General features: G+C 40.9%; 1 protein-coding gene across 2 annotated transcripts in view; it reads left to right on the top strand.

The window, feature by feature from the left end:
- The window catches only part of sema6bb (sema domain, transmembrane domain (TM), and cytoplasmic domain, (semaphorin) 6Bb), a 149646-nt gene that overhangs the window by 109609 nt on the left and 12488 nt on the right, over positions 1–27549 (top strand). For both annotated transcript variants that reach the window (XM_055017381.1, XM_023299842.3), the window contains 2 exons: positions 1428–1505; positions 6341–6399. In XM_055017381.1, the coding sequence (XP_054873356.1) occupies positions 1428–1505; positions 6341–6399 (137 nt within the window). The remainder of the gene's footprint in view (positions 1–1427; positions 1506–6340; positions 6400–27549) is intronic.

Below are 27549 nucleotides of genomic sequence, written 5' to 3' on the forward strand. Positions count from 1 at the left end.
TAATAGTTTCAGAGGAAGGGACAATGTGTGCAGCTTCATACGGCCTTTGTTCAGAGTGCAGTGCCTTTTCTTGTGTTCTAGATCGAGTTGAAAACTTTTCAGAAAGGCCCTGCTGTCTTTACTGGATGAGAAACTTGCTCCGGCCGTGTCTGTCTATCCCAAGCTGTATGATATGTCAGGCAGAAAATGTCACAGCGAGGAGCGATGCTAGTCTGTGCGGTTGGAGTGATGATATGTTGTCAAGATCTTGTTGTCAAGGAAACAGAACCCGAGCACATTTCTGCGAGAGGAAAACACTACATGGAGACATTAGGATGATTAAAAAATGCTTAACCACCAGAGCTAATGGCCTATGTATGCTTAAACTATGTATAAGGTGATTATAAAGACGTAGTGTTAAAAGGTTTCACACATTATTTCATTGGGCAGCATCGTCTAATCCCTCGTAGGATGTTCTACATTGCTGGCAGAGGATTTCAGAATGATTCCCTTCTTTCCAAGTGTAATTTTTTATTCTCGACACAAGCCTTGTATGAAAATTAACTTACAAAGACTTGCAAGAGATTGGCAGTCTTTCACAGTGAACATTTCAGTGGCTTTGTGGTTTTGTCCGCATTCCATTATCATTGTGTGGCAGAGTCGCTGTGAGCAGGAAGATTTTTGGCTGCAGCCAAGGACATTAGGAGGTTGAGTTAAAATATGGAGTAAAAGATGGTGTTAAAGTATCTAATATGTGACGCATATTTTCTGAGAATCAAACTCAATAGATACTCCCCAGGCAACACTGACACTGAGAAACAGTTTCTGGGAGAAAAAAAAATTGTTGAAGATTGCTGCTGGACAACTATTTTCAAATCACAGAATGGAGGAATTTCCTATAACTAATCTCCACTTATGAAGTTTTCTACAGCTTCAGCTCTTAACTCCAAAAATGTGGTTGGAAATCCTGGAAAAATCCACTTAAGTCTGTTTTGTCCACATAACTACTGTCAAGATAATTCCTACATTACTTTAAGGAAATACTTCTTTAAAATGTTTCTCTTCCCACCTTGGCCAGTACTGCAATCATGACAAAGATGACAAAATATTCACTGTGATGAATAACATTAAGGAAGTTTTACATGGTGGAAAACGTGAACATTTGTAGCTTCTTCAAGGTGGAAAATCACACCATAACTGTTGATTGTCAGTATTTGTAGTTTAATGAGCTAAACCTATATTTCAACTAATAAGAAAAACAATTTTTAAATTAATTGCTGTTGGAAGTGAGTCAATTGTTGCCCTTATGTCATGTGTGAAATTTGTAGTTGTCATGCTCAAGCAAGTCAGACTGTGACTCTGAAACTTCATTAAAGGAACATAAGTAAAACTGAGAAGCTCAGGGGTTGAATCAATGAAATGAGTTTTTTTTTCTTCTCCCTTTGCAGGAACTGCATCGCCTCCAGGGATCCATACTGTGGCTGGACCAGAGGAAGCACCTGTTCTTTCCTCAGACCTGGGACCAGGTATGACACCTTTCCAGTCGCATTTCCATCATCACAACTCGCTCACTGCTTCACTTAAACCAGGCGTGTCAAACATACGTCTCCCCCTGTCAAAACCGGCCCGCCAGAGGGTCCAGTCCGGACTTTACAAAGTGTAAAAATTATGGAGAAGACATTGTGCAATGTGATGTCAGTCAGCAGTTTTAGTTTGGTGGGTTTTATATATACATACATATATATATACACATACATTTTATATATACCTCACCTTCTTACTTAATAGTTCCCACTTTAGTTTGTATGTGTCAGTTCAGGTGGTCAGGATTACGACACAGATGCGGAAATGAATGCAAATTAATTTCTACATTTGACAAGTTGTTGTGATCATAAAGTAAAATACTATATTGTTCAGTCCCAGACACCTGACTAAATGTTTTGTCTTTGCAGATACAACATGATCTGTAAGTTGTAATGCACAAATGATCAACTGAGGCATAATGTTGTTGAAATTGCACTTATTTTTCCATGAAATTTCAGGTTGTTCGTGTTTTGTGAAAAGATAGTTCAATAAATGTGAACATTTTCAGAATGTACTTGGACTTTTTTGCACTAAAACAAAGGGAAACATTCAGAGTTGTGGCTGTTTATAGGTTATTATGCTATGATTTTACCAGTCCAGCCCAGGTGGAACCTGAACTAAAATGACTTAAAGTGTTTACGTCCGTCTGAAGTTGCAGGTTTCCACCTTCCTCTCCTTTCCCATTTTTTTGATCCTATAGTTTTTGATTTGACTTGATTTATTTCTCCATTTATCATTCCTCTGAAGGTTATTTTTCTGGCAGCAGACCACCCGTAGAGATGCCCCATATATTATTTATCTGCTCTGGAAGTCCTTCCTTCTGGCTGCCACTATTTGAGCAACATCTATGCCCTCTAAGCTGCATGTCACACCGTCTCCTCTGTGTGTACTTATCGATTCAAGATGTCTGATCCTAAACAATGCTCCTTGGCTTCACATGCTGTCGAGTGTTGGCCATAAAACGCCGTGTCGGGGTGCAACTGAGTGGCTTTTTGTGTTCTCTCTTGTGTAACGCTGTCTGTGTTTTGCACATCCACCCAGACAGTGTGTTGTCTGAAACGCAGCGGTTTGTTTTGACAGCTCACCTCTAGTTGCGGCTGATTCCCTCCAGTGAAATCAAATTTCTCTTTAGTCAAGCCGCTTACTGAATTAGGCCTTCAAACACAGGTGTAGTGCCAGCTGAACGGACAACATGGGCCTTAAAGACCACCTCAGGCTGCCTGCTTATATTATTAAAGGCCTCTATGTTGGTCCTGATTAGATTTACCAAGGGCAGTCAACTCGGCAATCGATCCTGCATTGAGTTACTGTGAATTTCCTCTTTGTGGAATAATGCAACCTCTCTTTGCAAAGTGACGCCAGAGGAGAGAGCTCAGCAGCTGGCCTCATATAACTTTAGATTCTTTTTTAATTTGGGCCGTTTCCGAGGAAAATAAGTTTTGCAGCTTTTGTGATGGTGAATGTTGCTGCCAGGAAAGTTAGTTTTATGCTTGATTTGATTGTGTATGTTGTATTTTCCTGATTTCTGTCTGATTGTCTCTTCAGCTTCTGCCAGTGGGAATAATGTGACAATACACTGTTTTGGAGCAAACAAAGTCTAGATTCTGGTTTTAGCTTCTTTTGTCAGAAATGTGTCCACTGGAATGCATGCATACTGCTTATTGCTAGATTTTTTTATATTTAGGTTGCTTTAAATTTGCATTCGTATCACTTGGTTGCAGATGGTGGATATTTCAATCATTCATCCATTTCTTTTAGCTAACTTTCATCTACTCTCTGCTCTTGCTAGCTACTCATACATTCTTAATTGCCGCATGAAGTGTTCAGATGTCGTAGCAGGCAATATATCAATATATTTATTAAATTACTTCAGTTGCTCTGTAATCTTTCTCCATAATTCCTGTCAACTGCAGCAGTACTCCCCGGAGAACCAGCTGAAGGCTCTTACACTGTCTACAGCGTTCACCGTGCACGCACATGTGGTCTTTATCAGTTTCTGTTTCATTACAGCATCTTTAAATAATGATCCAATCTACCTGGGAGCCTGTGCAAGAAATAAAAATCACTGTAAAAGAAAGAAAAAAAATACATGCACACACGCAAACCCACAGGCAAAGCTAATGTATACAAAGTAAATGACCCACAGTGTGTGAGCAGCCAGCTGAACACAACGCATTATTCTTTATTAAGATGACAACCCCTGTACGTTCGTGGCGCACTCAGACTCATTTGTCACAGTGTTTTTCAGGCATTAAAAGCACGAATGTTGGCTGCGCTGCTGCTGGAGCCTTTAGCTAATTGCACGATACCAACTCGCTGAGGTAAATTCAGCATCCTGCTTCCACAGTTCATGTCCTGGTTCCTTAGATGTGGTTTGAAGGCCAAACACTGACTCAGTGCAGAAATATGAAAAAGAAAAACTCAATTACAGTCCAACATAACATCGACGTATATCTGCACACCTTTCTTTGGAAACATTCTCTCACTTCAATCAATATCGTCTCTGTAAAAGATGTTTGGCAGCATTCACAACATTCTTACTTATCTGAAGACTTTTTAAGTCATAAGCTTCTCAACTGCGGATCTTTACCAAGTTTTAACAGTTTGGTTGCAGCTGTTAGTCAAATCTGTTTGGACATCCCTGACAGTTTATGCCCAACAAATCACATCAATTCACACATCACCCCTCAAATCAGAAGCAGTTTTAAAACATGGAAAAGTTTAACAGTTTGAGGGATACGCTTATTTTCTTCACTTTATTTTACAAGGCAGGTCATTAAAAACTATTTCTTATTCACAATGACAGCCTGGTAAGTGCCAGAAGAAACTTGTAGGTTATTTGTTTTCTTGTTCTCAGTTAGTGTAGGTCTGGCCAGGAAATTGTTCCAGCATGCAAGTTTATAGTGAGTTTCAGAGGTAACTTTGACAGTCCCAAGCTGACTGTTTCTCCCTGAGTCCAGTCTGCATAGTAAGCTAAGTTAATGGTGTTCTGGTTGTAGCTTCATATTAAGTGTACAGATAAGAAAATGTAATAATAATAATAATAATAACTTTATTTATATTGCACCTTTTAAAGACAGAGTTCACAAAGGGCTTTAGAGACAGAGGAAAAGAGAAAAGAAGAACAGTCAGGAAGAACATTCAACAACAGAAGGCTGCTCAGTCCAAACCCAAAAAGTAAGACCAGGGAAGCAAAAGTGCAGAAATAGAGCTTTTCAAAATAAATCAATACAAGATCACCAGATAAAATAATGAAATGGCCCATCCTAGTAAGGGAAAGAACAAGTAAAGATAAAGATTTTTTTAGAAGATTTTTGCGAATTTTTTGAAAATATTTGCAAGACTTTTCTTGCCAAATTTGGGGGATTTTTTCAAAACAGGAGGGTTAAATGATTAAAAATAGACGATAGAAATAATGTCAATATTCTTATTAAACTCTGAGTAAGAAATACATACACTTATAATGTTAAAACATTCTCCTGTTACGTGCTTTGGTGTAAATGTTAATATAACGGTGGAAATTAATGTTTTCCAGTGTGAATGCGTTTTAATGCACAAAAAAATTAGCATTATTTTTGCAGGGCCTCTTCAGTATATGTGTGGTAACCAACACTCAAATCTTAATGGAAACCTTTTGTGTGTGTATGTTTTTATTACAGTGCCACTGCATTTACAAATGTATCATATTTTGTCATAATTATTCTAATTTATACATCAAGTACCTTCAATTCTAATGGATTTTTGTCCAGTCTGCATTAGAATGTGAACCCTGTGCATCTTCCATCGCTGTGCTATTGGAAAAAGACAGCAAAAGAGCACGTTCTCACACATTTTACTTAAATCACTTAACTTGGGGTCTTTCCATCCACCTGAACTTCATTAGCAGTGTTTTTCTGTACTGAGCGGAGCCTGCAGGCTTATGGATTTGTGCGTTCGCTCAGATTCTCTCAGTCTGTCCACTGCAACTTGGTGCCATTTCCCCAGACATGGACCATAACTAAAAGCAGTTGTGTTTGTCTTTGTGAGCACCTGGCCTGTAAGCTGTTCTCATTTCCTCTCCGTTTCCTCACTTCATCACATGTTATTGTCTGCTGAGTTGTTCCCCGCTCCCCTGTCGCCCGAATGGGAAATGAGTTGTAGAAATACAATATGTCATAATTTCTCAAGAATTACGGAAAACTAAGAACAGCTTGAGGATTTGTTGAATATAAAACTGATACGACAAATTATTTTTCCTTACATGTTTAATAGGTTTTCCATATAACTGATATAATAATAATCGTATATTACATATTTTTAAGCAGCTCCTTAAGGTGCATTTTAATGAGTAAACCAGATTTTCTTGAAAGCACTGTAACACCTCAAGATAAGGAGTTTGTATCCACAGCGAAGATATCCTAACATGAAGACACATGCTGACCTAGAAATATTTAGAATTCATTGCATTAATTAGCTTAATTATTGTCGCTGCAGGCATAAGTGCTTATCTTAAAATTATAATGGTGATTATTGTGGGATATTAGGCAGCTCAAGGGTCTCTCCAGTTCCTTTTCAGATTTAATGTTTTTTTTTTAATTTTTCTCTTTACCATAACAAAAACAAAAATTCCTTCAATTGGAAGTGGCTCGTGGAGATTTGCGCTCCATTGTGACTCGTCCTTAGCTGTAACATTGAGCTAGTTTTCCTCTATCAGAGTGGATCTGTGCTGTGTGTCACTGACCGAGTTGCTGTGCCTCTGTGTCTTCTGATTAATGACTGTGTCTCTTCTCCTCTACAGACTGCCATTCGAGCAAGATGTTGAACAGGGAAACGTGGCCCACTTGGGTGACTGTGACGGTAAGAGGAGTCAGCCAGAGTGTGTGTGTGTGTGTGTGTGTGTGTGTGTGTGTGTGTGTGTGTGTGTGTGTGTGTGTGTGTGTGTGTGTGTGTGTGTGTGTGTGTGTGTGTGTGTGTGTGTGTGTGTGTGTGTTTGCCTACAAGTGTTAAAGCAAACAGCTCTCTTGTCTTTGCCCCGATCCTTACATAACTTGTCAGGGTAAACAACAATACAGTAAGAGCGAGGAAGGAGCCTGGTAGTTTCAATTTATACAGAGGAAATCCACAAATAAACACCGAGACAAGTCCCAATCCACCTCAGTGCTCTGTAGTATCTCACTCCTCCCAAGAGTAACCACCAAGAACAAACACGAAGACGGTCTGCAAGACTCATTTTAGTCTCTGATGCCGGCGAGAAGATCTCTGTATGTTTTAGCTAACTTTGTTCTTCTTTCTGTTTACTCTCTCTTTACTCGTGTGCTGTCTTTGCTTTGGTCTGGGAGGGTTTTTTTGTTCCCTATACATGCGGTTAATTATATTCAACTCCGGCTTGAGTTCTCCCCCTTGATATCTCCCTTTTTTCTTTCTCCATATCATTATGAAAATTGAAGTGGTAACCAGCAAATCTCTATTCGAGATGTGCAGAGGTTCTGGATACTCCCATGACACCCCCCCCCCCCACACACACTTTCGCTTTGATCTAAGCGCTAATTCCGATGCGTGCAAATTAATCCTTTGCTTCTGAAAGTTCCCCGAGTTCATGTGCCGTGCTCCCTGAGAAAAGAACAGATAAATATTGCATAATCGGAACCCGCGTACAACTCTAATCCTTTTTCAGATGGGCGCTCTGTTTGATGCTGTTCTCTCACTTCAGGTCCTCTGACCACTGAAGGCACAGAGGACGGCCTCAGTAATTGATGGCTGATGCTCACTCTGTGCATGGCAAAGTTAAGCTAGCTATTTGTCTTCACTGGGCCCATTTGTGGCGCCTTATAGAACATGTGAGGAACCCAAATCAAACTCCTGCTCCTGAACAGAAACCCATGATCCTCCACGTTGTGTGTTATATTTAACACTGATTATGCATTCGTTCTGCTTTTGATTCCTAAAAGTTTGTGCAAAATATCATAAACTTCATGAAAAATGTGAGATTAATTTAATTCCTACAAATTCTACCAAGAGGGAACTTCACTTCTGCAAACACATACAGGAGGATTGTAATTAAAAGTGCAACTTCGATGATCATTACTCTACTTCTGTACTACACCAGTGGGTGAGAGATGAACATAATTACTCATGCTCAGTTAGCTAATGGAGTGTTTTACAAGCTCTGGTATTGGATCTTTTTCTGTATGCTGTAAGTGGAGGTCTGGTGCAGGGTCTCGAGGTCAAACACTGGTACTTAAAGTGGAGAACAAAGCTTTTCCAACAGCAAATCTCAAAGATTATTTCATATTTCACTTTCCCACAGCAGCAGTAGCGGAGATTGCCTGACTTTTGACTCTACTCATTCTCTCTGTCCCTTTCTGTCTCATTTTTTATCTCTTAATGCCTTAGTGCATGCACCTGAAACCTGGAACTTGGACACCTGTGTGAGGCGTAATATGAAACTGATGATTGCTGCACTTATTCTTACTTCTTGGCATCTTTGTGATCTTCTGCGGCTCAGATTGTACGTCATTTGTGTGCATCGCTTCAGGCAAAAGCCAAATCGATTAAACGAATGGGTGAAGCGAATTGTATTCTGTCATTCACGCATTCACAAAACAACAGTGTTTACAGTTAATCAAGAAACTATGCTGAGCACAAATGAGTTCGAGACGTCATGTGAAAACAAATCTCTACTAATACAAGATTTCCTTGTACAGCACGCATATATTCACTAAATACTCTACCAATCTAAAGGTCTCATATTCAAACAGCCTTCGCAATCATTTTCAGTTGTTCGTACCCATTAAGTAACTTGTATATCAACCAAAGATCAGCTTCTTCCACAGCAACAACATGTGAAGGTTGATCAAAAAGTTCTAGGACTGAATATGCAACACGTGCGAGCAGTTACTGTTATGAATCAGGATGTCACATGACACATTTTGATGTGTCTAACACCATCAGCAATAAGGTCTGAATCTTGAATATCTGTTTTGGGGAGGAGGAAGAAGTCATGGGGAGTCAAATCTGTTGAGTAGGGTGGATTGATTTCCGATGTTTGTGTTGTTGTGGTTAAAAAAACTTGCAGTTTTTGCATTGTGACTGGACAGACATAACATTGGAGCAACCACATAGCAGCTGTTTGTGCTGAATGTTCTTCCTTTAGGACGTTACAGTAGAACTCCGCCTTGACAGTCCAACCGTGGAGGACTAATTCTCAGCACACAGTCACGAGGATGTTGAAGAAAACAGTGAGCGTGCTTCTTTGGTATACAGTTGGAAACAAGTTTGAGATAGCCTGGCTTTATATGTGTAAGCTGGCTAAACAAAATCTAAAACTTCAGAGCTCATGAATGATAGTTATCAAATTTATTTGTTAAACCAGGTTTTCTTCACCTGGCTGCCATAAAAGGGACGCTTGAAGTGTCATTTGCACACAGTGAATGAATGGTGTGCTGTAGTCAACAGAAACCAGTCGTTGTAATGGAGAATGAAGACATTGTAGGAAAAAAGTGTGAAAACTGCAGTTTTCTCTCAGTGGCAGCTGCAGATCCACCTCTAATCACTAGTGATGATCCCGGATGTGAAGACTGGATAATTCTAAGCTGCTGACTGATACAGAACGTGATGTTTTCTCCAGTTCGTGTAGAAACAGTAAATGCGCACAACAGAAATATGTGCAGCACAGGTCCAGTTTAAACTCTCTGTTGCTCCATTCACACTCAAAGTCCTGGAACTTTTTGATAAACCGCTGTACATCTCACAAACTGTGTCATACTTCTCATGATTCATAAATTGAGATATTAAGTCCTTTAAGCCGAACACAGATAAGAAGGAGCGTATCGTCTCTTAGATTTACACCCGTCAGAGAGCTGAGGTACACTGAGATAAAAGCATGCAGTGCTCTGGTATCTGTCGGTCTCGGAGCAGTGTTACATAAAGATGGACTGTCCTGCTCTACGTCCCTGTCTTTGAGGAACTTCAGAGCTCTGAGGCATGTTTGCTCCAGCGTCTGATCCAGTCTCGAAATATGCCGGAGCTGAGCTCTGTTGACAGAGGTTAGCTCTGTTGTCACAAGACGAAGAGGAGCTGCTGGGCTGGCATGGCAGGAACTCGAGCCAGCATCCATCTGACAGCCGCCACCAACACTTAGACAGCACTTTGTCTCCGATACGGTGATGAACTTGGTGCCATGGCCAATCTTTTCATCGTATCTCGCTCCTTTTTTTCCCATTTGACACTCTCACTGTCTCTGTTATGGATGCTTTCCCTCAGTGTTTCCTGTCCCCAGTTCAAGCTGAATCCATCTTTCTTTGTCTTTCTGTAAGACAAAGATTCTTTCAGCCATCTGCAATTGCAATATTCAGTCGGAGGAAGACAGAGAGTCGCAGCTTCAATGGGCTTGTTATGACAAACTGTCACTGACACCGTTAAGACTTTGAAAACTGCCTGCACACACTCTATAAATGTGTCTATCAGCATTTTTCTCTGAGCCTCCCTTCATCTGCCATATTTTTCATGTATACAGGACACATATTTTACACCTGTGCACTTACAAACACAGATGCTGGCAACACAAACTCCTCAGGGACTCGGGTTGGTGGAACAGACAGAAGGCTTTCGGTTGCTGAATATTTCATACCTCTATATTGGACTCATTCCACCTGTCTGTATCTTGACCCAGCAGATGAGAGGTGAGATATGATCTGGCCTATCTATCGCACTGTGGGGAAATTCAGCAAACTCATTTTCACTTTCCCTTTGCTTACTTCTTTCCTAGTGGAGGAGCACTTTCTGGAGCTTTGTGTCAAACTGAAATTTCCCTCTCTGGCCTCCGAAGTTAACTTTAACCATCAATGATCATAAAAATCTGATTTAAAAAATCTTTTTTTCAATAAAAGTATGTGGTTGGGTATGTGGTAGCATAAAATTTAAAGGTCACCTAAATCAGTGGGTCCCAAAAGGAAGTCGGGAGCTCAAATGGAACATAAGATGAAATGATTCATCATATAGGGAGAAGAAAGAAGGAAGAAATACATTCTACATCGATTTTCTCCTGGCTGTACTAATCTCTAATCTTTGTCCTTTTCCTGAAACCACCAGACGGTTTATTTCCAAATCAAACGAAATGAAAAGTGTGCTATCAAAAACCTACTTTGGAAGAACTATTGACAACTGCCAATGGCATTAGATGAGCTTTTGTGAGGACACACAGTCTAATTTTAAGAAATCATGGACCAGAAATAACAACAACCAGTGGAAATTGATGTAAATACCGATCTGTTACAGGAAGTATATTGTTATTTAGCCACTAGACAATATTTAGTTGTACTACACTAACTGGATCACCTTTCATGTGACCCTTTTGTAGCAGCTGAGCCTCTTACTGTTTATCCCCAGATATGTTTTTCAATGCTCTGAGTATATGAAACTAAATTTCCTATAAAGCTACAACTGTCTGCATAAATAGACTGTGCCCCAGGTTCTGTCAGTGAATTTTTCAGTGCTTTAAATGTATGGAGTCAGGGAGCTAAAAAAGAAAATAAGGTGAAATGATTCATGGCATACTGATAGGAAAGAAGAAAAATACATTTACATTTGTTTTTTGCAGGCTGTACTAATCTCTAATCTTTGTCCTTTTCCTCAAACCACCAGATAGATTGTTTCTCTGGTAGCTAACACATTTTTGATTGTAACAAAACGAGAATTTTACTTTTAAAAATTCCCTTTTGGAAGAACTGTTGAGAACTGGCATTAGATGAGATTTTGCTTGTACACACTGTCAAATTTTAAAAAATCATGGTCCAGAAATAACGAGAACCAGCGGAATATCATGTAAATAGTGATTAGCTACAGCAAGTTAAGTGTTATTTAGCCACTAGACTGAATAGAACATTTAGTCATACAACACTGACTGGATCACCTTTAATGTGACCCTTTTCTAGCAGCTGAGCCTATTGCTGTTATATTTTTCAATGCTTTGAGCGTATGAAACATCATTTCCTAGAACAGTACAACTGTGTGCATAACTAGACCAAGCCTCAGGTTCTGTAAGAGAAAAAATATGTTTAAATTTGTAAATTGGCTGAACAACGCCTCAGTGTTGGGCTGTTATATTCAGGTTTTTGCTTTTTTTAAACCAGGAAATTATGCTTGTTTTGCTTTTGCAAGTCATTTATTGCAGCGCAGTGTCTGCTCCTCTGCTGCTTCGGGGCCTCTCCTCTAACTCATCTCTCCCCAGCCTCAGTCAGAGCTACACTGATTTCAGAGCAGCCTTGTCATCAGACCTCAAAGGGAGATGGATGTATGGCCTTACTTAGAGCCCAGCTAACTGCCTCCCCCTTTCTCCTTAACCAGAGAGGAGCAGTTGCTGGAAGGAGAATCGATTTTCATCTCTTCTCTGGCTGATGGCAGTCGAATAGATATCAAGGGTGATTCTGCAAGGGAGGGAGGGGGGGAGGAAGGAAGGAATGGGGCTGAGAGGAGTGAAGGGAACTGGGAGGGGAGGGGAGGCCGGCTAAATCAGATCAAGGAGTAGAGAGCGGAGCAAAAAGAATGAGTAAAGGATTGAGAGATCACAGGGAGGAGGCAAACTTTGGGGATGGAAAGGGGAGGAAACGGTTCAGGGGATCAGGAGAGTGGAGTCATGAGGGTGAGTATAGGAGAGAAGCAGGGGAAGGAAGGGAAACAAGGCGAGGAGGTGCAGAGGTAATCACACCAGCAAGGGTGAGAGTGGGTGAAAGCTTGGAGATTGGAGGAAAGGTGCAGGACGGGGGGAGATGGAGCCTCTGTTTTCATGGGTGCTTGGCCAGGCAGCTGTGACAAATGGACTGAGTGCCGCCGGCGTCTCCAGTGTCACCGTCCTGTCACCGGCCTCCTCAGCGGGCTTGTGGCCAGGCTGTAACTCTGTCGAGGTGATGTGAACCACCTGCCTCCTATCCTCTTAATCTTCTCTGTTCATATATCACACAGTTTCTGCCCTTCTTCTTACTTTGCACAGGTTTCCTCATCTTTAGCTTTGGTAGATTTTTTTCCCTCAAAAATGAAGGATGACGTCCTCTCAACACCGTCACTAAAGGAATGTCTTTCTGTGTCGCCGGGAGTCCACAGTGTGAGATCAGTTTCCTAATGGGAAACTGCACGGAAGTTGAGTGTAGCTAAATGTATTGACTTGCGGTTATACATGGCTTTCTGTGCATTTATTAGGAGCAAAATCACTACACACACACACACTCACACGCACACACTGAATATTAGTCTGAGTATGCAGAGACGTAGAGTTCCTCTAAACCGGCTTTGATCAAAGCTCAGTTTGGCGAACTCAACGTCTAATTGAGACGATGTGTTGTGGGAGGTACACTTTGATGAAAGAGATGAGGTCAGAGAAAATATCTGTATTCAATTAAATGTGTGTGTGTGTGTGCACGCATGTGTGTCTAATGTAAATCTTGTGGCTCGGCAGGTACTTCACTGTTGTCTCTTGGATGCAAACCAACACACTTGAGGGGTACACAATGTAGCAAGCTCTAGTCTTCAAACACGGCTCAAATTTGCTTCAAAAAACCCGATGTCAATTAAGCTCAAATGCATGCTCCTAATCTTTCATACTGAATTGGTTTGAATAGTTGCACCCGTCATACGGTAGTAATGATGATGTGTTTGTTCCGTCTGGTGTCTGTAATTTGAGCAATGTGCATATTTACACTTGGGTCAACAGTGTGAGTGGATTCATCAATTATTCAATCAATTCTTATACGGCAGCAGGATTTAATGATTTAAATATATTAACTTCTCTGATTTGCTGTACACTGTGCTAACAAACTATTCCAGGGAGACTTGTATGTTTATCCAATCTGCTTAAATTGCTATAACAAGAGTGCAAAAGCTGTGTTTTTTAGTTTTTTCAGGGTCAGTAGTAATAAAACTAAAAGCCAACAGTAGTCTTGTTATTTGAAAACTGTCTGCCTGTCTGGAGTGCTAAATGAAAAATACTCAGATGTAGTGTGGCCCATTAGGAAACTGACAATCTTGACATGATTGGCTAATTAGTAAAGCCTGCCCTGACTCCACCTGCTGATATTGTCGTCCTCCTCCTAATAAACTGGTAATTTCTCCTCTTTCCCAGTTAGATCCGTGCTGTGTCACTACTCCTCTTGTGCCTCCGGTGTCTACAATTGCACAAATTAGCTGGTCACACCCATCTGGGCCCAGGGTTTGCACTTACCATTTGTGCTTGCAGGAAAATAGATCCATTAATATCTGCCCTCTCTAACTTAGTCGACTCTTCACAGTGGACATGTCAACCAGCGTGACAAACTGCAGCCGGATTTCTGTTGGATTTAGTTTTAATGATGTTTGAGCAGAACACGCTCTGCTGACAGAAACCACCAAACTAACGCTGAGTGTTGTTTGTGTGTGTGTGAGAGATGAGCACGTGTGAAAGTGCATGTGACAGGTCGTATAAACCATTTCTGTAAACAGCATAATGAGCCAGGTTTGGTTCAGGCGTCCACAGCCAGTATAGGATGTCAGATCCACTTGCTGCAGGTTACGGCGACGTGTCGATCGGCCGGCTTCGGGCTTTTTTTTCCAGGTTGTGACCTTTGCTGACAGGCCAATCAGTTACAGCGTAAACACGAGCTAAATGGTCTGTCAAAGCACCGGCTTCACTCTTTTAATTCGCCATAAGCATCTCTCAGCTGCAATGGAAAGATTCTCGCATCCAAATTATGTCAGAAAGTCCCCGAATCCTCCGGCAGCTATGAGCTAAATGCTTCCCCTCGTTTTATTCTGCTGTTTACAGGCCTTTTGGCGGATCAAGTCGAATTGTATTTGCACAGACAGCTCATCAGCTAAAGTCAACTCTGCTAAACTAGCCATCAAGTGGGAGCAGGAGGCAGGCGTTTGGTGCTTTTTGCTGCAACACATTCCCTTGTTCCAACTTTCCTCGAATCTCCTCTGTGTTGACAAAAAAATAAAAAATAAATGGTTTTCCAATGAATGCACACACTCACAGTCAAACACACACACACACACATTCGCCACCCGTTTTTGCTGTGAACTCACTCAGCCGTAATGACATAGCTAGTGTTGCCACAGCATAGCTACAGATGGAAGCAATTATGGTGCTGTGAAAATATTTCCTGAAGAAAAGGCAGTGTTTTGACTGGTGGAACAGCGGGATGCAGTCACTCAGTAATTGAGGTCCACTAAAAACATCAATGAGGCGAAGGCAGATTGGAGATTCCTTGTTGTGGCGTCATGTTGGAGTGGATGACGATCGCCGCAGAGCCTCCGACCAACTCTAGCTTTTCTGTCTGGCTTCTCTGTGATGCTGCGAGGAGCTTTTGTGCAGCCGAGGGAAAATTTGTTGCCAAATTTACGGCCGCGGTCTCATCTAATTCCATTCTAATTGCTGCGGTTTTGGAGAATGGGGCCTGAGTTCGGGCTTAGAAGGGGGGAACCCATAAAGCAGACATAGTTCTTTGTATTTACATGGCAGCTAGTTAAAACACTGGGTCTTAAGACTGCTGATGATGAATGTGTTGCCCTGTAGCTTGAACCCCAACAGGGAGACGGAGACAGGCAGGAATGAGAGAGGGGGCATTCACCACAGTGGTTTTTGTTTGATGCATGCGGTCTCCTCTGTCAGACGGAGAGGGCTCTGCGACCTTGGTGCCACCTTCCTCCACTCCTAACTCCCTCTGCTGTCACTGCTGCAAGTCAGAAACCAAGGGCAGGGAAGAGGGAGAGGGAGGCAGGCGGAGATAGAGGAAGCATGGTGTGTAGCTGTGCATCCCCAGATGGCAGACTGAGCTCTAACTCACACATCTTTTCTACCCGGAGGAACTTCTGAGAGGCTTGAAGAACAGAGCTGATCCCCTCAGCGAATACTGCAGCTCGGCTGATGAAATGCGAGGACCTCCTGCCTCATAACAATTGACGTGTATGCGCGGGCATAGCGACAGGAAAAAGGGAAAGTGAAAGAGTGCATGCAGTTTTCAGTGCAGAGATAGGGATTTTTTTTTTTCTGAGGGAGCTCTAAGAAGATAAGAATAGTAGCTCCAGCCTCTGGGAAGCTTGGCAAGGTGCAAGGACTCCTGAAGGGCTTCAGCTCTTTCATCTGACTTCTTCCTCTGAGTCCTCCTCTCCACTCCTCACATCTCCTTCTCCACAGCGGGAGCTTCAGAGAAAAAGCCTTGGAAAACACAGGGGGCCTGCTGACCCTACAGCGAGCCACGGGTCTTTGTTGATAGATGTGTTTTTGTCTGCGTTTCTTGCGTGTTAGTGTGTTTGCAGGCTTCTCATTTTTCAAGGATTTGGTTGGAATGAGTTTGGCTGTTTTTGGGTTGTACTCTTAAGGCTTGTGACCCTCACATGCAATATGCAAATCATGCACATCATTTGTTGGTGGGGAAAAATCCTCAACATTTTGCAAAGTTCCACAAATTTGTTGTCCTTTTTAACTTTACTGAAAGTATTTAATATTATATCAAGACAGTTATGCAATATTTAACAGCTACAAAGCATGTTTTCTCCATGACCTTTCTTTCTTTATTTTTTGTTTTTCAGTTATTATTTTTGACATCTTGTGTTTGTGTTTCTTTCTGAGCTTTTCTGACTGATTAATATGATCAAGGCAGAATTGGAAAAACCAAAACACGTATTTTTCACGCTAAATGTTTCTTTTGCTGATTCTTCTAGATGGCTGTAAATCTAATATGATCAAAGACCTCATTCCCCATGAAGCAGAATAGTTGAGTTTTCAGCTGTGCAGTTCTCATGTCTTTTTTTTCCTGAACTTCAAATGGAATTTATAAGTCAATCAATATTCAGTCCCTCTCTGGCCATTGATTAAACCCCTAAAAACTCATCTATGTGTATAAAAGTTGCATATTTAGTGTTTTCCATGAAAATGCGGACGCAGATTCTGAAGACGATACAGAAATTTGGCTCTTCTGGTTTGTTACATGTTAAATTTGCATTTAAAGTCTAAATCTGTGTTTTATGGTATTTGGTACACTGCAAGGCAGATGCTCATCATATGTCTTCTAGCATATATAAAACACCAAATAGACATGTTAACAAGGTAAAAAGAAATCATCGCAAGGGGTCTTTAAAGATCCTTACAGATATGTTTTGACAAATCTTAAAATAGTTAACTTCGTCTTTTTTTTCCACAAAAAGAAATTTATTAATCTAAAGAAATGGACAGTGCCTCCTCTACCCTCAATTTACAATCTAGGATCTTTGAATAATCAAATCTTTTTAACTTGTATGTATATGTGTTTTTTTCCATCAAAATCCAGAAACAGATTCTAAAGCAGATACAGAAAGCTTGCTTTCCCAGGGTTGTTATGCATTAAATCCTGTTCTGTTAAAGTCTAAATCTGGGTTTTTCTGATGGTAATTGGTACACTGCAAGGCAGAAGCACATGATACTAGCTCGTGATTTGTCTTATAGCATATAAAAAAAACACCATATGGACATTAACAAGGTTAAAAAAAGTCACAGTGAGGGGTCTTTAAAGATCCCTACGAACACGTTTCGAGGAATCTTAAAATAGAATCCTTAAATTAGTGGATTTTTTTCCTCAAAAAATGTACCTAAAAAGTCCAAAGGGCCTCCTCTACCCTTAATTTACAATGTAGAATCTTTGAATAATCCGGTATTTTTAACTACTAGACAAAAATGTCCATTCTCTCATTATACATGCGTTGAAGGCCTCAAGTTTCCACATCACACTCTTGTGTTACGGCTAATGGTCCGGACCCAGATGCAGAACACAGACTCGGTTGCACAGTTTAACAGGTTTTATTGCAGACAGAGAGGGAAACCAGAGACGAGGAGGCTGCTGCCGGTGAGCGGCTTGCGTGGGAATGTGAAAGTGTGCCGCGCTTCATGGCTGGTAGCTGTGAGCGTGCCGGTTGGCTTGGTTTAGAGACGGAGGAGGTAAATGTGGCGTCTGACACGGTGAGCTGCAGGCTGGACGGTTGGTGGTGGAGGTGGGAGCGAACTGGCAAAGGGACGACCGGAGGAGATGAGGAACCTGTGTCACAGAGGAGTCGCAGATTAGACTGGAAAGACTGGGAGCAAAACACCAGAGGCTCCACTCGGTTTACTATTTTGAGCCTCCACGTCCCACCGTGACCTGGAAATCAGTGTTGCCGCGGCATCGTGGAGGATTTTTCAGTTCCTAAAATGCATCTGGAGGACAGAAGGTGTAAATCGAGGAAGCTGGTGGGAGGAGCTATGAGCAAGAATGCACAGGTGTATCCTTGATGTTTGTTTTTTTGTACTTGTGACATAAAAGCTGCAATGTTCAAATGATGTCAGAAGCAGGACTGACAAATGTGAATACATATTATATCACTCAGTCATAATATATGGTATGCTTTATTTTGTGTGTCTCTTTTATACGTAAAGGCACTTGTGTGTGTCTTAAATTTAAAAAAAGAACTAATTTTCCTTTAAAATGACAGTAAAATATAATATACTGCCTGTTCTGATCCCTAGTGCTTACTCTACTTTTTTTTACAGTGTTGGAATTTATTTAACAGTTCACAACTGTGTAATTGATGACTGCACTCAGTAAAATACGAGGCTTACTGTTTAATACTGGAACAAAATTTTCCAACAATATATTATATTTATATAGTGTGGCCACTGTAATCAACATTAGCCGTAGCTGCCTGTGAATTACAACATTTTCTACTTCTAAAATATATAAAAACTAGTGTGAATTGCATACACCCTACATAAAGTTGTGTCTTTAATCCCAATGATCTAGAACTGAGATCTACCAACTCCCTTTTTAACATTTACAAATGCATAGCACACTAAAACACCTAAAACAATGAAGGAAAAGGGATAACTTGCATTTTTGTGGATTGGGAATATTTATTTAAAGTGTGAAAATTGTATTCTATTATGTTTGTTCTAGGAAAAATAGAACTTAATGTAAAAAACAAGAAAACTGTTTTAAAATGGTATATCTCAGGACATGTAAAGTTACCAATAATATTTTTAGCTGCCTGAATCAAATCACAACTTTAAACAGTGCTTCATGATTTTGTGTCAGATGCTCCTTCTTTTGTATTTTTGGATCCAAAAAGCGTCTAATTTTACTTTTTTTATAACCATATTTTGCAAAAACCGCACACTACTGTTAGAATTTGGCTGTATATGTACAGTAATTTATTACAGTGTAAATATTCACCACATGTTGCCACACTGAATTCAGTTTTAACTAAATGTAAACTGTAGGTTGCTGTGGACACTGTTATGTTCACCAAAAATCAGCAGTGCTGTACCAAAACAATGGACAGATGATGCAGCTGTGCATCACATAATATTTAATTGATGTTACTCTAAAACGACAGCTCCAAGGTGCGAAAGTCTTATTTTTTTTAAGAGCTTGATGATTCCGCTTCTTTCTTCCTGTGTTCTTTCTCATTTCTGGTGGGAGGGAATAAGGTGAGAAATGAGAAGAGCAATAGGAAGCAAACGCTCTAAGCAGTGTTTGGAGACGATTCCACCAAGAATCAGGCAGAAATGAAGCTCTGCTCTGTGCACTTAAATACTGCAGCAGGTGATGCACAAGGCAACACATTTCAACAACAAGGCAGTTCAAGGTGCTTTACCTAACACATACTGTTAAAAGCATCAAGACAAACTGTAAATGAGATATAGATATTAAACATGATGTTTCGATGCAATTAAAAAAGTAAAATACAGAATAAAAGACAGTAGAGAAAAGTAAAGGTTACAGTGCAGTTTAAGATATTCAAAAGCCTCAGATTCAGTTCAGTGAATAGCAGAGGAAAGTAGAAAAGTCTTCAGCCTTGATTTAAAGGAACTGAAAGCTGCAGCAGACCTGCTCTTTCCTGGGAGTTCATTCCAGATATGCGGTGCATAAAAACTTAAAACGGCCTCTTTGTGTTTGGTTTTGACTTTGCGGACAGAAAGTAGTTTTGTCCCAGATGGCCTGAGAGGCCTGGATGCTTCTTATAATATGAACAAACACAGAGGACAAACAAGAGGCAAAAGGGAGAAAACAGTAGAAATAATGGCAACATGACAACTTGTATGAGAAAAACATTGGACCCAATCTGGCTTCCAAACTGGCTGTAACATTCCACAATGGTCTTGTACATGTTAAAGTCAGTTTTTAGATGAACTCGAAGAAACTGTCTTTCTTCAGCGGAAAAAAGTGGAAATATTTTTCTGGTGTCAACAAAATCCTTATTGAGTGGATTGAAGCTCTCACATCTGAGCCAAAGAATAAGAGGAAAAACACATTTTTAGTGGAGCAGGACTCGTTTTTCAGAGAAAAGTGTTGAAGGACGCTAATGTCTGATATTAGTGCTGCTGCTTTTCTGGATTAATCAACCAGCTGAGGCAGTAACCTTGACTTTAGCTGTGATTCTAGGGCTTCAATGAAACCGCTGCGTGTTTGTGAAGATTGAACATGTTGAATTTTAGTATATCTTTAAAAAACTGATTATAGTGCTCTAAATTAAGTTGCATTTTTGATTGCACTGCACTAAAACAAATAGAAAATTCAAATTTTTCTCTGAAAAATCAAGCAAAGTCAAAATCACTGTTGTTTTATTATAACAGCTTCTAAGTTTGGTCCCTTATAGACCCCATTTTGCATGAGGAGGATTGATACTTTTGAAAATTTAAGTACATTTTGATTATTTTATTTGTGTGTTGACACCTAGGCAAGCACTTTTACATTAAAAAAATATTGAAGGTAAGTGGCTCAGATATGTTAAAATTAGGGATGTCCAATAATATTGCTGGATCCATATTATTGGCCCGATATTGGCATAAAAGTGTAATATCAGTCAATATCGTTAGCGTTTTTTTTTTTGTATATCATGAAAACTGATGAAATAATGCCTGGATTTCGCCGGCATTTACCACACTCATAGAGGGAGGGAGAGAGGGAGAGTGTGAACTGTTGTTTGAGACAATTTACAAAAAAAAGCCATAAATACAGCATTTTTTCCATAACTTAAGTTGAAGTAGTTTTCTTATTTTGCACAGACAGTGTTTACATTTGAAAGCCTTGTTGGATTTGAGAATGCATCCAATGGGACATCACAATAGAATTAAGCATGATGTGTTAATTCTACGACAGGAGATATGTGATGTTAACTAAAATTAGTTAAATAGCCCATATATATCGGTATCGGTTGATATCGGAAATTCAGAGTTGGACGATATCGGCATATCTGTTATTGGCAAACAAGCCGATATCGGACATCCCTAAAAAAACAGGTGAACCAATACATGTGTATTACAAATGACCTGCAGCTGTTTTACACAACTACATGTTAAAAAAAGAGAATTTTTGAACCAACTAAAATGAATTGCTTCAATTGCTGACACAAAATTGAATTAAGGAATTCCAAATTAAGTTGTAAATAATGTCAGTGTTTCAACTTAGATCTACTTAAATCATTTGATTCCAGTCAAATAAACAGTTTCAACTTCATTTTAAGGAAAGTCAACTTGATTATTTATAATTATTTGTGTTCGTCAAAGAACATTCTGTCATCTGACGTCTCAATGACATCTAGAGAATATTTTTTTGAATGTTGTTTTGAGAACATCTTTCCTTTGTTATCACTTTGGAAATGTTTCAAAGAAAAGCATTCAGTCATTCAATAATGTGGTTCCTCAACAAAAAGGTTATATAAGACTCTTCTGAGGCCTTGATAACATTTGGAAAACATTTTTCCTTTGTTATCGCAAAACGCTGTGAGAATGCTTTATCGAGGAACATTCTATAGTATGTTCTCTCTACAACATCCCCAAAATGTCCTCAGAACATTGCAGGCAGAGTGTTCCTCCATTGTTAATATATCATATCACAAGAACGTTTCACAAAAATAGCTTCAGTAACACCTGAGTAATGTTTTTCAAATGTTAGTTTGAGGACGTTCCCCCTTTATAGGAACATTAATGGCTTCTTAAAACATTCTTTGAACATTAGATTAAAGCATTTTCTTTGAAAAATCATTAGAACTTGTAGGCTATGTTACCCAGTGTTGTGGGAATGTCCCTTGCCAGCTGGGAAGATAAATGAGGTTCATTTAAACCTACTTCTGCTGCAGCTCAAACACACTGTTTAGCAAACATACGTACAGTTTCGTCATCTCCGTCTCCTCAGAAACTAACACCAGGCAATGCATGACAATTAAGGAATCAGGCCGAACTTGCCTGTGGCTCTGTGGCTGTAGTGCTGAGTAATGGCTGTCCGGTTCAGTGTGGGCAGGACCAGGAGTCGCTGTGTAATGCCTCAACAGAGAGTCCTGCAGCGTGACATCCAGAGTACTGTAACAACTCTCTGCTCAGGCCACTGGGGATTGTTTCTGTGTCTATCATTCAGACAAAAATCGACCACGGTGAGTTCCCCTAACTCCCTGCATCAACCAGCACTTTTCCTCCTTTCTGCAACACATCAATAACACTGCTGTGCTTTCTTCACACTGCCTCCCTCTCAGTCTCACTCAGTCACACTCTCATTTGCTTTCACTTCATTTATGTTTCCTGTGACACTTCCTCGGTGCTCTTTTCTTCCTTGTCACTTCCCTCCCTCCCTTTTTTTCTCTCTACATAAAATCTCAGCCTCCTCCTGTCTCTTTAACCTGCGAGTTTGTTGCAGCACCTCGGTATTGATCACCTTAAACTCTGTAGTCCAGATCCTGACAGGCGCCGTGACTCGGAGCCATCATTCAGCCCTGGATGTGGCCCCGACGGCGTGTCCACTGGCAGGGCCTTGGCTCGTGTCAGCGCGGAGACATTTCATTAAAGGTGAACTGTAAATTAACGGAGCAGGCGGGTGGCTGAACGAATGGGGAGAGAGCAGTTTCAATCAGCCACCCAGATGGCGTGCCGACTCCGACAGGAGGCCTGATGGTTTAATCATTTCGTTAAACCTTCGGAAATTTGTATCGGGAACGAGTCCAACACTTCGGGGGGTGTTAACATAAAAACAAATTGGCATGTGTTTTCAGCTGGTGGGCATATAGTATAGCACCATACATAGCTCTGATGTGATATATGGATGTAGCATCTGAGAAAGATTGAGCTGAAATTGCCTGGTTCATGATTTGGGGAATGAGAGATATGAACCCTCTGGGCAGATCGTTAGACTAATTCTATGCAGACCTGCTCTCCAATTTATTGTCTGCGACATGTTAGTGAATATTTATTATTGCTCTCCACAGCGTACATTTGGCTTTGCACCTAAATCGAGAATATCAATTACGGAACGGAAAGCTCAGCCAAACACTGTAACTCTTAAGTGATGCTATATAGAGAGGAAAAGAATGAAAACTTTATCCCACTGAGAAACCCACACATGTGCACTCAAAAGTCTCTGCAAAACTATTTATTTCACCACAGTGTCTGCCACATCCCAGTTGCTTTGTTTGGATTGGATGCAGCTGAAACTGCTAACAGACTCGCCCTTGTTAAACTGCCTTTCACTAAAGGTTGATCAGATTTGGTAAAACAAGGTCTCCTGATATAATTGAATCCACAAATGCAATGAGGAACATTCCTGATAGCAACGTGTGCACATAGTCTGAAAAAAAAAAACATTTATGAGAAACCAGGGAGGCAGCCCCCCTCTGATGACTTTAACACACCCCCAAGCTACTCTAGATTTACCTCATTTACCCCTAGCAGAGATTTTTCCATTTAAAACAAGGAGAAAATGATGGTGAGAGTTAAGAATTAAGATACACTGGGTGGCTAAAATGTATGAGAGATGGGAAAGAGGAGTATATAGGCAGCAGGAGAGTCGTGAAGGTATGTAATTATGCAGTCATCATCTCAAACCTTGACTCTGAGCCAGCCAAAAGCCTGGTCCGGCCTCGCTAATAAACCCCGCGGAAGACTAGGATCTATTAACGGTGTGTGTGTGTGTGTGTGTGTGTGTGTGTGTGTGTGTGTGTGTGTGTGTGTGTGTGTGTGTGTGTGTGTGTGTGTGTGTGTGTGTGTGTGTGTGTGTGTGTGTGTGTGTGTGTGTGTGTGTGTGTGTGTGTGTGTGTGTGCGTGTGTGTGTGTGTTTTTTGGTGGAGATTTTATGGAATCTTAATTACAAACACATGGCTGGTGTGCATAAATGTTTTAACGTATTGATCAGCCGACTGCAACGCAGACACGTCTGACTGGACCTTGGGAGCTCAGGTTGGAGAGGAGGTTTTTATTTTTTCATTTCTCTGTCTTTTTTTTGTGTGTGCAGAACTCTCCAGCAGCTTCATAAAGCCGAGCTCTGCAAACGCTGTCAGGGAGGGACTGTAAATGGTTGTACGGGCATCCCGAGAGTAAACACGGTTTTTACGAGCAAGCAAGGTTTAGTCCAAGTAAGGAGCTGTGCTTCTTTTTAAAGCGCTTTAATTCTTTCTCAGTTTTTCTGCCATCCTTGAAAGCACATTGGTGTTAGTTTCACAGCTCACAACGTGAGGTGTACTGTATGTTTGTGTATGAAAGAGAGAGCGAGATGCGGAAAGGGAGAGTGAGAAATATAGTGGAGGTAAAGTAATGCAGATGGTAAAATTTTGAAAAAAGCAGGAAGACAGTAGGAAGGAGGAGGACGTGTTAAAAACAAGAGACAAAATAGTGCCTGCAGTCTTTCAACAGAGGGAAAGGAGAAGGAGGATAATGAGCAAAACCACTGAGCCATGGGTCTAGGCAGTGCATGCAGTTACTTATTAATACACACACATATTCATACATCTATGCACACTTATTCACACTACGACGCACATGCTTCACCACGTGCGTCCTATGCCGTCACCGCGCACATAAACACATTAACATTATGCAGAGAAATGTGGATTCTGGAGATGAAAGCCTCTGAAATCACTGGCTGTACACTGACACAGTCGTAACCCATCAAGCTCAGAGCGCTCGTGGCATCGACAGGTCCGCCGGGATGCTGTGAAGTCTCTTTGTTCTGTTTTGATGTGCCGTATTTCTAATGCATGTATTCCAGCCCTTAAACTGCATGAAAGTTCCCCCTGCCTGGCTTTTGATTAGGGAACTTATGAGGCAGCCTCAAATAGTGTCCAAATGAATTAATTAGCATCTGAGACGGCTAACGGCTCCACACAGCAATCTGAACCAAGTGTAGTGACCGAACAGGTGCCACATGCAGCTTGATTTGGTGGTTCCAGTGCTAAATATGTGTCTTTTTTCAGAGAATAACTTCAGTTTATTACAATCTGGGTAGTTTTGGTTATCATGCCGATCAGTAATCAGACTGCATATACCAAGTTCACTGCAGTTGTGCACACCATAATGACAGTTTAGATCTACTATATCTCAGAGTTGTGAGTTGGGACACATCCAGAGACTTTTCATAGATGTGGCAGAAAGAATCTCGATGCATTTAAGAAATCTCACACTGACATACTTTGGAATAAAATGCGCTTTCATTGTTGCTCTCGCCTACCTCACCTACCTGTTGCCATATTTTAGTAGTTTCTTCATTGATTAGAGAGGTCATATTACGTATCATATCCATAATCATAGTAATGTCATTGCTGCTAATATCCTGCCGTGGAACGGAAACATTTGTCCAATCGAAAAGATTTATATGGATCAAACTTTCACAGTAAACTAACATCAAGTTTGTGTAACAAACACAGTGTCGTTTACCATTAGATTCTGACCAATCTTGTTTCCATGTTGGGGAGAATTTATAATTTTAAATAAGTAATGAAGTTATTTCTGCATTGGGATGTTAAGATTCATCGTGCTGCAGTCTAATCCTGCAAGTACTTAAATTTCCTTCGTGTCCATCCATCCATCCATCCATCCATCCATCCATCCATCCAAAGGAACGACGCCTACAAACAGCTGAAGGCAACTAAATAAACTTTAGCTCTCGTTAGCATCACAGTTGCATTCACTGAAACTTGGATATTGTAGTTTCCTTGGAGGTACCTCTGTTAAAGAGTGATGTTTCCACCTCAGTGTTATATTTAAAACAGTTAAAAAGCCTGGGGAGATAAAAATGTCAAGCTGTGAGCAAGAAAAACAATACATGTTAGGAATAATAATTCTAATTTATAATGTCAAGTAGTAGAATTCTGCTTTTCTTTCTCCTTCAGCTTTATATTTGGACCATTTCAGCTGCTCCTTCAAATGTTCTGGCTGAACGATTTAGTCTAAACACTGTTTTCCATTGTCATTGCGGTGACGCTGCAGTGTTCCCAGACTCAGTAATTACTTTGATCATTTCAGTACCAATCACAACCGACAGAAACGAAATCCAAAACTATGAAAAAAACCACCCAAGTTGTAATAAACAGGGCTTATACTTTGGATGAGCGCCTCTAATCAAGATCATCATCTCTGACGGTGGGTTAAAAATTATCTACTTCCCTTCATCTGACTTCTCCGTCTTTATCTCATTCACACATGCTCACAAGGCTATTGTCGAAATCACAGCCAAGCTGCGAGCATGGACCAAGCAGATGCACCAAATCTTCTGCCAGAGCTCTAATCAAGGGAAATTTTCAGCAACTGGCACTGAGCTAGCAGGGCTTTTCAATAATTTCCCATACTCAACAGCAGGACGGAGGGAGTTCAGACAAGTGGAAACATTTAGGTAGCCGCAAGAACACGACCACATCTGTCACAACGGACGGAAACATGGCCTTGTCGCTTTCATATTACGTTTGATTTAGCAGGAACAATGCTGATTTGGAAGAGTGGAAGTTTCTTTACTTTCTCTTTTTGAATTTTTAAGCTATTACTCCCATCATGCCGCCACCACTGGTGATCAAAGGAGCGGTGGGTAAGAGACAGATATGGAGAGAGGATTAGCGGCTAACAAGAGGATTGGAGGGAGGGAAGGATGATGTGAGGGAGCAGGCGAGACAAAGGCAATCGAATACCAAAGGATAATTGAAACTATGTGCAAGGTCCTTTGTACTCTGGCAGTTAACTGCTGCAGACGTATAGATACACAAATCAGTGTTGCTTTTAACAACAGACCTCTGGTGTTTTAAGGTCTCCTCTCTCATCTATTCTCTCCTCTTCTGGCATTTTTCTCTCCCCCTCTTTTAGCTGCACGTCCTCGCTTCTCCTCCCATTTCCTTTCTTCATCATGCATCCTATAAAATCCCTCCTTTCCTCTCCTCTTCATCTTCCTCTCCTCTCCTTGTTACGCTGTAATTGGAGCTGGAAGCCTCAAGACAAGCGGCTCAGTGTTCGTCAGCCTGACAGGCAGGCCTGTTGGCTTCTATTAAGCTTTAATAAGTGAGCAGGGTTGGAGAAGAGAAGGAGTTGAAGGGAGGAGAGAGTGCACAAGCTGCTGCTGCTGCTGCCTCCACTGTCACCCTCGCTATAGGATGCAGTGGAAACCTGTCTGCTGTCACACAAACACCCACATCCACAACCGAAATCTCCATCCATCCCTTTCATTTTCATCATAATCCCTTTTCAGCTTATTCCCACTGGCGAAAGACTTTGTCTAGATGTTGTGCATCCAAGAAAGACATAAGTGGGGGATAAAAGAAACTGGCAAAATAATTAACATATCTGAGTGTCCACGTCAAAGAGAAACAGAGCCGAGGAGCCATATTTGGTGAAAGAAAGCTGGTCGGTCTCCGTTCTGCAGCTCCATACAACCACACAGAATGAATGCATGCACTTGTCAAGACCTCTTCTGCTGCATGGATGTGACAGCAGTATTATTGCACGGTGCAGAATTGAATCCCATACAGCAACCCTGGACCACAGTTAGTGCAAATGTTGGAGAACCATCTTCATGCTCTGCAGCTGCAAGAGCAATTCCAGATGTGATGCTGTGTGTGAAAGACGAGATTCGCAGTTACTACCATGTTCGGATTTTTCCTGTGGTTGAAGTAAATCATTTGTGTTTACAAAGTCATCAAGGCTGCGGTTTATAATATATATACTAGTATATATATTTCCAGCCGTAAATCAGTTCATATCCTGGCTTTCCTCCTGGTGGTGACCTCGAA

Source organism: Amphiprion ocellaris, chromosome 2 (genome assembly GCF_022539595.1).
Source record: "Amphiprion ocellaris isolate individual 3 ecotype Okinawa chromosome 2, ASM2253959v1, whole genome shotgun sequence".
Classification (NCBI taxonomy): Eukaryota; Metazoa; Chordata; class Actinopteri; family Pomacentridae; genus Amphiprion; species Amphiprion ocellaris.